The 12564-nt window shown below is 37.6% G+C and overlaps 1 protein-coding gene across 4 annotated transcripts in view; it reads left to right on the top strand.

Annotated features, from left to right (window-relative positions):
- LOC123589606 (S-adenosyl-L-methionine-dependent tRNA 4-demethylwyosine synthase TYW1) overlaps window positions 1–12564 on the top strand; it is a 215797-nt gene that overhangs the window by 90799 nt on the left and 112434 nt on the right. For all 4 annotated transcript variants that reach the window (XM_045461945.1, XM_045461946.1, XM_045461944.1 and 1 more), the window contains exon 11: window positions 12038–12147. In XM_045461945.1, the coding sequence (XP_045317901.1) occupies window positions 12038–12147 (110 nt within the window). The remainder of the gene's footprint in view (window positions 1–12037; window positions 12148–12564) is intronic.

Genomic DNA, 12564 nt, shown 5'->3' with positions numbered 1-12564 from the left:
CATATTCTTTCTGCCCCTTTTTCCCTTTCCTCTCCTTCTGGGACTTCCATTAAACATATGGTGGTATTCTTGTTTTTTTTTTTTTTTAAATGTTTATTATTTATTAGAGAGAGAGAGAGAGACAGAGAGAGGCAGAGACAGAGAATAAGCAGGGGAGGGGCAGAGAGAGAGGGAGACACAGAATCCAAAGGAGGCTCCAGGCTCTGAGCTGTCAGCACAGAGCCCAATGCGGGGCTCGAACCCATAAACAGTGAGGTCATGACCTGAGCAGAAGTTGGATGCCTAACTGACTAAGCCACCCAGGCGCCTTGTATGTTGGTATTCTTGATGGTTGTCCCACAGGTCTTGTAAGGCTGCGTGCACTTTTCTTCACACTTTTTTTTTCCAGTTCCTCAGATTGGATAATTGACATATCTTCAAATTTACTGATTCATTCTTCTCAAAGCCTGTTCAATCTGCTGTCGCAGCCCTCTGCTGAATTTTTTATTTGTTATACTTTTCAGTTCTAGAACTTCTTTTTGGTTTCTTTTTATCATTTGTATTTCTTAATTTATTGTCAGCATCTGTTGAGATCTTTCTCCTGGTTTTCTTCAGCTCTTCGACCATGGTTTCCTTTAGCTCTTTGAGCATGTTTAAGACAGGTGACTTAGTCTTTTTCTAGTAAGTGTAACGTTTGTGCTTCTTTAAGGAGGGTTTTTGTTAATTTCTCCTGTGAGTGGTCCATACTTTTCTTGTTTCTTCGTATGCTTTGTAATGTTTTATTGACAACTGACATTTTGGATATTATGATGTGCTAACTCTGAAAATCAGATTCTTCCCATTCTTTAGGTTTTTGTTGCTTGCTCTGGGTTTTAGTTGTTTGTTTAGTGAGTTTCTAGGCTATTTTTATACAGACTTTATTCTATGTTGTGTATTGTCTGTGAAGCCTTTGTTTTAGTGGCCAGGAAATGTGTTGACAGAGATTTCCTTGAGCACATGGAGTCAAAGAAAAAAAGAGGAATCTCCCTCCCCCCCCCCCCCCCCCCCCAGTCTTTGCAGATAGATTCTGTGTTGGGGCATTCCTTCAAATCTTGGCCAGGCTATTTATTGACAACTCTGTCTTTGCCTTCACTGCCTGCATGTGCTGAGCCTGAAAATCAGATGTAGGTGAAAGTTTAGTGTCTTTTCAGGGCTTTTCCTAGAATGCATTGTATCCTCGGTGTGGTTCAGGCTTCTTTTATTCCCTGGTGTGTGTGAGTGCTTTTCAGTGCTTTGACTCACCCAGGACCCTGTCTCCCAGCGTTTCTTTACTGGCAGTCAGCCACGTGTTGTTTTCTTACTTTGGTGCAGTCAGCAGCAGATTGTTTATCTCCTGAGATCTGTGCAGAGTTCTTTTTTTTTTTTTTTTTTTAACTTTGATTACGGAGTTTTTTGAATATAGGTAAATAGTATAATAAGATTTTATGTGTGCATTTTATTAACACAAAGCCAGTCGCGTTCCATTTATCTTACTATTTATCCATTTATCCTTACTATTTTGATGCAAATTCCAGCCATCATATTGTTCTGTCTGTACATATCTCAGTTGAAGCTTACTATATATGCTGCCAAAGCGAGCACTCTCAGTTGAAGGTTAATACAAAAAATAATATCTTTTAAGAAAGAATACACCCATAATATCATCATCTCATTAAATTCTCATCATCTCCTATTGAAGGAAGTACATGTATTCCCTTGTCTAGTTATCCAGGGATATAGTGGAAAACAACAACAACAACTGAAATGTATCTCTTTGGACATCTTGTAAATCAGTGATTCTCAGCTGGAGCAAAATTGCTGCTTTTCACTTGTGGGGGGCGGGGTGCAGGGCAGAACCTGGGCCATTTGACAATGTCTAGAAACATTTTGTATCATTCTTATTGAGGGAGGTACTTCACCAGAAGTCTTTTGGGCAGAGGTCAGAGATGCTCCTAAACATCCTGTATTGCACAGGACAGGACAAACCTGTACAACAAAGAATTACCGTGTCCAAAATGTCAGTCGTGCTGAGGTTGAGAAGTCCTGTGTATAGTCTAGATCCGCAGCTACTATTTCAGTCAAGGAGATTGCTAAAATGTGGTGGCATTGCAATAAAATGATACGTCACACCTCCTTTTTATTTAATTTAATTAATTTATCTATCTATCTATCTTTATTTTAGAGAGAGAACACAAGAAGGGGAGAGGGGCAGAGGGAGAGGGAGAGAGAATCTTAAGCAGGCTCCATGCTCAGTGCAGAGCTCAACGTGGGGCTTGATCCCACGATCCTAGGATCATGACCTGAGCTGAAACCAAGAGTCAGATGCTCAACCAACTGAGCCGCCTGGGTGCCTCATTACATCTCCTGTTTAGTGATAGAGTATGCGCTTACAAGTCTTAAAATATTATAGGATGAATATTTGCAAAACAAAAGTCATATGATTATGTGAACTGAAATATTTGGATCACCTAATACTTAGCTTGTGGAGGAGAGAATCAAGTGCTTTGTGTCCTAGTTCTCATTGCTACACATTTTATAGTCTCTTCTCTCTTCCTAAAATTCTTGACATAAGTAGTTGTCTGTGTGTGTGTGTGTGTGTGTGTGTGTCTGTCGTTGTTGTTTTTGAAGGTCAAGATTCAAAAGAGGATTTCGTGGGTCATACCCCTTACTTGTAGTACCTGTTTATAGCCAGTAATGCAGTTCTTTAGTTTCTGAGGCAATACATTTACCCAGTTTTTAAAAAAGCAAACAATATACTTAACAAATTCATTAGTGAGATGTTAGAAAGATAAAAGTAAATGGAGAGGTTTCCTGTACTGTGGCTTCTGATAAAGAAGTGCTAATACACTGACTTTTAAGATTAGAATCCACCATCTGGTTCAGTTATAAATAATTTAGTACATATGTTAGAAAAGGCCTACAAAAATTGATTTAAATGCTTATGTGAGCATTTTGTTTATTTTTGTTTCATTTTACAGGTTCTTAAAAACAGCCTCTGAGCCTCAGTTTTCTTAACTGTAAAATAAAAACAGTAATACCTTCCTTACAAGGTTGCTATGAGGCTTAATTGCTTGAGGGAGATGGTGCATATGAAAGTACTTCAAACTGCAGCATGATGTGCCGATGTGAGTTTTCCTAAATGAATTTCTCTAACTTCATTTGGATAATATGGGTAGCAGATGGCTTTAGATAGATAAAATATTACTCTGCTCATTTTCAGAAAGAGTTGTTGAGTGTTATGTGTGTAGATAGCCCAGACTTACCATTGTTTGTCTCCCGTTTCTGCCTGTGTAAGTGAAAATTTTTACTTTGAGATGTCAAGTTAAGAGTTATATCTGTCTTGGGGCGCCTGGATGGCTCAGTCAGTTGAGCATCCGACTTCGGCTCAGGTCATGATCCTCATGTTCATAGGTTTGAGCCCCACGTCAGGCTCCGTGCTGACAGCCCAGAGCCTAGAGCCTGTTTGGATTCCATGTCTCCCCCTCTCTCTGCCCCTCCCCTGCTTGGGCTCTGTCTTTCTCTGTCTCTGAATAAATAAATAAATAATACGTTAAAAATTTTTTTTAAAAAAAGATGTATCTGTCTTGAACAAATAACCTGATTACAAAAATGGGCAAAGGATCTGAACAGACTTCTTCAGAGAAGATATACAAATAACACATGAAAAGGTAATAATATTCCCCAATTGGAAATAAACGAAATGCTCATCAGCTGATGCATGGGTAAACAAAATATCCACCAGTGGAATATTATTTGGAAACAAAAAGAAATGAGATAGTGATACATAGTACAAATTGATGAACCTTGAAAACGTAACACTAAGTGAAAGAAGCCAATCACAAAAAAACATATGGTATAATCGTATCATTTATTTCTATGAAATGCCCCAGGATAGAGGAACCTGTAGACACAGAAAGTAGATCAATGGTTGCTTAGGGCCTGGGGGGATGTGTGGATTGAAGAGTGATAGCGAAGTGGAGCAGGATTTCTTTTGGGGGTTGACAAAAATGTTCTAACATTGCTTTGTGGTGATGGATGCCCAACTCTATGAACATATATACTGAATGCCGTTGGGTTGTACACTTTAAATGGAATTTTGTGGTGTGTGAATTATATTTGAATAAAGCTTTTAAGAAAGTTTTGCTTGAATGGTAAACACGAGTCTTTAAAATATATTTTAAATGTATTTTGAAAGGTCATCCTTGCATATAGTGAAAATTCAAAATGCATAAAAGGTTATACTGTGAAAATCCTTTTTTCATCCTTGTCTTTCAGTCAGTTGGGTTTTCAGAGATATTCTGCACAGGTGCTAATAGGTGTGTGTGTGTGTGTGTGTGTGTGTGTGTGTGTGGCAGACTGCTTTACAGTGTTCTGCATCTTGCTTTTTTTGTTCCTACTTTATAGAGATCTTTTCATATCAAAGCGCATATAGATTTAGAACCAGATTTTAATCTGTTAAATTAAATCATTGTTTGGAAAGCAACAGAGAAACATGTTCAAAGGGCCTTTGTCTTTAAAGTAGTGACTAAGGTGTGTCTCTTCCACAAAATTTCCTCATTCCCCATATTTAGTAGGATTGTAATTTAATTTTGCTCCAAAGTAATGTTGTTGTTGTTGTTGTTATTATTTTTATTACTACTGTGGTAAGAATACCTAACATGAGATCTGCTCTCTTAACAAAATTTTAAGAGTACAATACAGTATTGTTCATCAAAATGAAAGGTTCTCTAGAACTTAATAATCTTATGTAACTGAAGCTTTATATTTGTTAAAGAGCAATTCCCAATTTCCCCCTCCTTTAGCCCCTGGCAACACCATTCTACTCTCTGCCTCTGTGTGTGTGACTATTTTATAGACCCCATAGAAGTGGTATCGTGCAGTGTTTGTCCTTCTGTAGACAGCCTATTTCATTTTAGCATGATGTCCCCCAGGTTAGTCCACGTTGTCACATATGGCAGCATTTTCTTCTTTTTTAAGGCTGAATGATATCCATTGTATGTGTATACCACATTTTCTTTATTCACACATCGTGACTAATAATGCTGCAGTAAATGTGGGAGTGGGTATATCTGTTTGAGATTCCGTTTTTCATTCTTTTGGAAAAATACACAGAAGTGGGATTCTTATATCAAATGGTAGTTCTCTTCTTAATTATTTTTATAACTTCCATACTGCTTTCCATAGTGGCTATACCATTTTGCTTTTCTAATAGTGCATAAGGTTCTGATTTCTCCATATGCTTGCCAACATGTGTTATTTTATTTTACTTTATTTTTTGTCTGATAGTGGCCATAGTCATGGGTATGAGGTGATATCTTACTGTGATTTTGATTTGCATTTCCCTGATGATTAGTAATGTTGAGAATTTTTTAATATACCTGTCCGTTGTTTGTATGTCTTCTTTGGAGAGATGTCAAGTCCTCTGCCCATTTAAAAATTGAGTTACAAGTCCTCTGTCCACTTTAAAATTGAATTATTATTATTATTATTTGCTATTGAATTAATGGAATTCCGTATATATTTTGGTCATTGACCCTTATCTGATATATAGTTTGCAAATATCTTTGTCTATTTCTTAGGTTATCTGGTCACTCTGTTGTGTTTTGGGTTTTTTGTTTTTTTGTGTTTTTTTTTGGCCTGAATGTGCTTTGTGGTTTGGTTTAAGGCAAATGAACTTAAGCTGTTCCTGTAAATTTTTTGATGTGCTCTTTTTGCTCTGGTAGAAGGTAAATAGCAAATAAATTTCAAGAACAAAATCTTAAAGACTTGATTAGGTAGTGTGGTGTGTGGGGATGTTATCAATCAAATGCAATTGAAATTGGTAGAAATTTAATGATATCTGTGAGATCAAAAAAGGAGAGAGGGAATAAATAATATTAACTAATGAAAGAGGATAAATAATTATTGATGCTGCAAAGATTGAAGACAGTAGACAGTAAAGTATTAATATTTGAAAATTTGAAAAATAATCAAATTCCTTGTAAATTTATTTATTTAAAAAAATCTACAGAGTTTATTCAGATTTCATCAGTTTTTTTTTTTTTCAACGTTTATTTATTTTTTTGGGACAGAGAGAGACAGAGCATGAACGGGGGAGGGGCAGAGAGAGAGGGAGACAGAATCGGAAACAGGCTCCAGGCTCTGAGCCATCAGCCCAGAGCCCGACGCGGGGCTCGAACTCACGGACCGCGAGATCGTGACCTGGCTGAAGTCGGACGCCCAACCGACTGTGCCACCCAGGCGCCCCTGGATTTCATCAGTTTTAAATGCACTCATTTGTGTGGTGGGAATACGTATGTATGTATTCCTATACAGTTCTATCATATTTTTGAATTGTGTGTCCACCACCACAATCAAAATACAGACTTTTTCCATCACCAAAAGGCTCCTTCTTGCTACCCCTACTCCCTTGCCCTCCACATTCCTAGTACCTGGAAATCACTGGCCGGTTCCCAATTTCTAAATTCCTTGTAAATTTAGATTTTCAAAAGTAATTCAGGAAGAATGTCATTCTGAGCAGTTCTGTAATCACTGTAGTAATGGAATCGGTAGTTACAAACTGTATCAAAAAGAAACCAGACCTAGATGGTTTTATAAGTAAGTTCTAAGCAAATACTCAAGGAAAAGAAATTCTCCAGAAAGCAAAGAAAAAGGGAACACTCATAGACTAATTTTAAGAAACCGGTGTATCTGGAGTGTCTGGGTGGCTCAGTCGGTTAAGTGTCTGACTTTGGCTGAGGTCTTGAACTCACGGTTTATGGGTTCGAGCCCTGCTGTCAGGCTGTGTGCTGACAGCTCAGAGCCTGGAGCCTGCTTCAGATTTGGCGTCTTCCTCTCTCTCTGCCCCTCCCCCGCTAGTGCTCTGTCTCTCAAAAAATAAAATAAACGTTAAAGAAAATTAAAAAACAAAACAAAACACTAGCGTAACCTTGATAGCAACCCAGAGAACAGCATTAAAAACAAATATTGCGGTGCAGTTTCATTCATTAGTATGGGTGTAAAATCCTAAACAATATATTAAAACACTGAGTCCAGCATTGAAAAACAAGAGATCGTGGTCAAGATGGGTTTAATTTTTGCAAATATAATTTTTTCTTTTTTAAAATTGAAGTATAATTAATATACAGTGTTATATTGAATGTGTACAGTATGATTCAATAATTCTGTACATTACTCGGTGCTCATCAAGATAGGTTTTTTGTTTTTGTTTTTGCTATTATAGCTGGTTGTGTTGTAATGAGTACTCTGCTGTATAAAATGTTTTCGGATTTTTACTATATATTTTAGACCCAGATCATATCAATTTATACTTCAGCATGTGAATATGATGCTTCTTTCCCTGTGTTTCCAACGTTTTGTGTTTTAAGGAAGGAAAACTGTTTCTTATGTGGCAGGTTGCAAAGGTTGTTTGGAAAGTTCTGGTATCCGTTCATTTACCTTCCTGTAGTGTTAATATCTTAACATGGGACATGGGACAGTTATCACAACCAAGAAATTAACATTTCTTGCTAATTAAAATATATATAACACTATTAATTAAACTGGAGACTGTTGAGATTTTGCCAGTTTTTCCATTACTGTTCTTTTTCTATTCCAGGATCCGGTCCAGCATCCCACATTGCATTTAGTTGTTATGTGTCCTTAATCTTTTCCAGTCTGTGACAGTTTCTTAGTTCTCCTTGTTTTTATGGCTTTAACACTTTTGAAAAATCCTGGTCAAGTATTTTGTAGAAGGTTCCTCAATTTGTATTTGGTTTATTTTCATAATGAGAATGAAATTATGTATATTTTTGTGTGAAGCAATGTGTTCTCAGTATATCAGTCCTACCAGAAGGTATATGCTATCAGTTTGTCTTATTACTGATGATGTTCAAGGTATGCATGGAAATTGTTTTTTTTTGTTTGTTTGTTTTGTTTTTTGTTTTGGCTTTTGGATATCCAACTGTTGTAGCAACATTTATTGAAAGGATTATCCTTTCTCCCTTAAATTGCCTTTGCATCTTTATTAAAAGATCAGTTCACAATAATATAAGTTGGATATATTTCTGGATTCATTTGTCCCTTTGATCTATGTGTCTTTCTTTGGCCAATACCACACATTCTAGTATATAATAAAGACAGTTGATTTTTGTATATTGACCATGCATCTTATGCACTTGCTAGGCTCTCTCATTAGTTCCAGTATATTTTTTGTAGATTCTTTTGAAGTCTTATGTAGACAAACATGTCATTTGTGAAGGGAGAGTTTACTCCTTATTCTGGCTTCATTTCACTACTAGGATTTACATGCTGTATAGGAGTGGTCAGAAAGGATATTTTTACAGTGTTTCAGATCTTAAGAGGAAAGCATTCATTCTTTCACTGTTAAGTTTGATGTTAGCTATGAGGGTTTTTTTGGATCCCCTTCATGAGATTAAAGAGATTCTGTTTTTTATTTTTAGTTTGCTCAGAGTTTTTGTCATTAATGGATGTTGCATTTTATTCAAATAATCATTTTTTCTTCACTCTGTTAAAATGGTGAACCAGAGGGGTGCCTGGGTGACTCAGTTGGTTAAGTGTTCAACTGTTTTTGTTTTTTTTTTAATTTATGCATTTATTTTGAGAGAGAGAGAGAGAGAGAGAGAGACAGCACGAGTGTGGGAGGGTCAGAGAGAGAGGGAGAGAGAGAGAGAACCCCAAGCAAGCTCCCCACTGTCAGCACGGAGCCTGACATGGGGCTTGAATTCATGAAACCGCGAGATCATGACCTGAGCCGAAAGCAAGAGTCGGACGGACGTTTAACCTCCTGAGCCACCCGGGTGCCCCATGTGTCTGACTCTTGATCTCAGCTTAGGTCTTGATCTCAGGGTTGTGAGTTCAAGCCTTGTGTTGCGCTCCATGCTGGACATGAAGCCTACTAAAAAAAAAAAAAAAAAAAAAAAAAAAAGAAATTGGTGAACTAAAGTGATTGATTTTTGCATATTGAACCAGTCTGTGTTTCTGGTTCAACTTGGTACTTGGTTGTGACACATTATCCTTTTTATGTGTTGCTGCATTTGATTTGCTCAGGGTTTTTGTTTGTTTGTTTTATTTTTTTAGGTTTCTGTGTCTCTGTTCATGGAGGGTATTGGTCTGTAGTTTCCTTGTAATGTCTTAATCTGTTTTTTTGTTGTTGTTGTATTAGAGTAATTCTGGCTTCATATAATTTTTCTTTTCCTTTTTTTAAAAAATGTTTATTTAGAGAGAGAGAGAGAGAAAGAGAGAGAGAGAGAAAGCAAGCAGGGGAGGGGCAAAGGGAGAGAGAGAATCCTAAGCAGGGTGCACACCATCAGTGCAGTGGCCTCATATAGACTCATCTGATAATCTCCCTTCACTGATGCTTTAAACCATTTATATTGAAAGTGACTATTGGTATGGTTTGATTAAAATCTACATCCTGCTGTTATCTATTCTGTTTTTTATTTTTCTACCTGCTGTCATGTTAATTGAGCATTTTAAATGATTTTATGTTTAAAAAAAATTTTTTTTTTAATGTTTTTATTTATTTTTGCGACAGAAAGAGACAGAGCATGAGCAGGGGAGGGGCAGAGAGAGAGGGAGACACAGAATCCGAAGCAGGCTCCAGGCTCTGAGCTGTCGGCACAGAGCCCGATGCGGGGCTCGAACCCACAGACTGTGAGATCATGACCTGAGCTGAAGTTGGACGCTTAACTGACTGAGCCACCCAGGCGCCCCAAATGATTTTATGTTTAATCTTGGCTTGTTATTTATGTATTTTAAAAATATTTTAGAGATTTCCCTAAGGTTTACAATGTACATCTTTAATTAATCAGAGTCTACCATCAAGTAATATACCCCCTTCATATGTAGTGTAAGGATTTTACAACAGTATATTCCCTATTCCTCTTTATTACCCTTTGCTATTGTTGGCATAGTAAGTTTTACATAAGTTGTAAACGCATAGTACATTGCTACTCTTTTTTACTTAACACTGTCAGTTATTTTTAGAGCAGTTAAAGGTAAAAAAGGTAAATATGATTTTCCCCTTTCCCCCGCTTTCCAGTGCTCATTATTTCTTTGTATAGTTTCAGGTTTCTATCTAGTATATGTTTCTTTAGTCTAAACAATTCCCTTTAACATACCTTGTGATGTAGGTTTTCTGACAAGGAAGTCTCTCAGATTTTGTGTGCAAAAAAGCCTTTATTTTCCATTTCTGAAAGATACTCTGAGTTTAGAATTCTGGTTGATGAGTTTTGTTCCCTTTTTTTTTTTTTTAAAGCATGCTTCTCAGGTGTCATTATAATTTCAGCTGGCTTTTGTTTTCTGATGAGTTGTCAGATGTAATTTTTAATCTTTTGTTCTTAGGTAATGTGTCTTTTTAGGCTGTCTTTTTTTTTTTTTTTTTATATCCTGGGGATGCCTGGGTGGCTCAGTTGGTTAAGCATCCCACCCTTGGTTCGGTCCAGGTCATGATCTCTGGGTTCATGAGTTTGAGCTCTGCGTGAGGGCTCTGCAATGATAGGGCAGAGCCTGTTTGGGATTCTCCCTCTCCCTCTCTCTCTCTGCCCCTCCCCTGCTCATGCGTGCGTGCTCTCTCTCTCTCTCTCTCTCTCTCAAAATAAATAAATAAAATAAATACATCCTGGTTGTTCTGAGAGCTGCTTGGATCTGTGGTTGTTTTTCACTACCTGTGAAAAATTGTTAGTGGTCATTTTTCTACTGTTTCTTCTGCTTTGTTATCTCTGTTTTCCTTCCGGGATTCCAAGTATGTGTATTTTGGAAGTATTTGTGTTGTCCCACAGCTCTCAGATGCTGTGTCCCCCCTTTTTTTTTTTTTTTTCCACTTAAAAAAGAAAACTTTGTGTTTTAGGTGGCTTATTTGCATTGGTCTCCAAGTTTTTTTACTCTCTCCTCAGCTGTTACAAGTTACTGCTGAACTGGTCAAAGGCCTGTTTTTCATATTTAGCATTTCTCTTTGGTGGTTGTGTTATAATTTCCATCTCTCTGCTGAATTTACCCATCTGATCTTGCATATTGCCCACCTTTTCTATTAGGGCTTTTAACATATTAATCATAGTTTTTTTAAAATTCCCTGTCAAATAGTTTCACCACTTGGGTCAAGAGTTTGGTTCAGCCAATTGCTTTGTCTATGGGGAATGTGTTGTTTTCTTGTTTTTTGTATTCTTTTTTTTTTTTTTTCTGTTTTGTTTTTGTTTAAAGTTGGACTTCTTATGTAGTACTTAAGAGATGAGGTGAATTTTTTTTGTGTGTTTGAAAATCAGTACACCTTTCCTTTCTGCTAGGCCTTTACTTTTTGGAGTTTAGGTTAATCTAGTCAGGAGTTGGGGTTGAGTTGAGATTTACTGTTTCTGTGCTTCCCTTCAGTTACCACAGGTTTAAAATTCCTCAAGGCAATCCTTGTGTGTAGCATGGGGGCTGGTTTGACAGGTTTTTTCCTTTATTTTTTTTAATGTTTATTTTTGAGAAGAGGGAGAGAGAGGGAAGACCTGTGGGGGAGGGGCAGAGAGAGGGAGACAGAATCTAAAGCAGGCTCCGTGCTGTCAGTGCAGAGCCCGTTGTGGGGCTTGAACCCACGAACCATGAGATCATGACCTGAGCTGCAGTCGGACGTTCAACCGACTGAGCCACCCAGGCGCCCCGACAGGCTTTTTCTTAATGTCTGATCCATCCTAAGCTGTAGGTGTTTCCACTGTGCTGCCTCTCAGGGAGGGTCAGTCACTGTGATTGTGCAACTCTTCCAGCAATATTCTATCGGTCGTTAATGGATGCCTGTTAACCTGGTGGTGGGTGGCTGGGAGAAAAGGTTGCACATTTCGTATTGTTCTGATTAAATCCTCAGTCTTAGCTAGGCACTTCTCTGCCATCTAACCCTCTCTGCTAGATGTCATGACTTAGAATAAGCTGGAAAACACTGCTATAAATAGCTGAGCTCCTAGGGGGAAACCGACTCTAATTTTGTGATTTTTATGGACTATGGCATAGTAGATGACTGAGGTGTTATTACAGAGAGTCCTTTAGAACTTTTGCCTCTCGTTCTCAGGCACCACACCAACCCAGTGGGCACTGAATGGCGGTGGAAGATGGACCAGCCTGAAATGATCTTAAAGGAAGCCATTGAAAACCATCAGAGCATGATTAAGCAGTTTAAAGGTATTTATCTACCTTTTACAAAGGAATGCTAATTAGTGCGAATTAAATTGGCAGCCGAATTGCCTCTTTCACAGGACTTTGACCCCACTGGCAAATTTTCATACAGGGAAGTGAAAACTTTACAGAAATACTGTATACATTTTGGCTTTTTTCGTTTTTACTGACAACTCTTACATCCCATATGATGGAAGAACTAAAAAAACGTAATTCAGAGCTTAGCAATTGCAAACATGATGCACGAGGCCTGTAAGTTTTGCCTGGGAGTGTATTATCATCCACCCTGAACACTTTTGATATTGTTCTGTCTCAGTAAGCACAAAGCAGCCTAAGAATGGATTGAAAAGTTGAGATCATTGGAAAAATCTTAAATAATATCAGTGATATGGTATTAGTTGTATAAATGCCTTATAAAAAAGG

Source organism: Leopardus geoffroyi, chromosome E3 (assembly GCF_018350155.1).
Source record: "Leopardus geoffroyi isolate Oge1 chromosome E3, O.geoffroyi_Oge1_pat1.0, whole genome shotgun sequence".
In the NCBI taxonomy this organism is placed as follows: Eukaryota; Metazoa; Chordata; class Mammalia; order Carnivora; family Felidae; genus Leopardus; species Leopardus geoffroyi.
The sequence above is the reverse complement of the archived record's forward strand: the minus strand, read 5'-3'. Positions and strand labels throughout refer to the sequence as shown.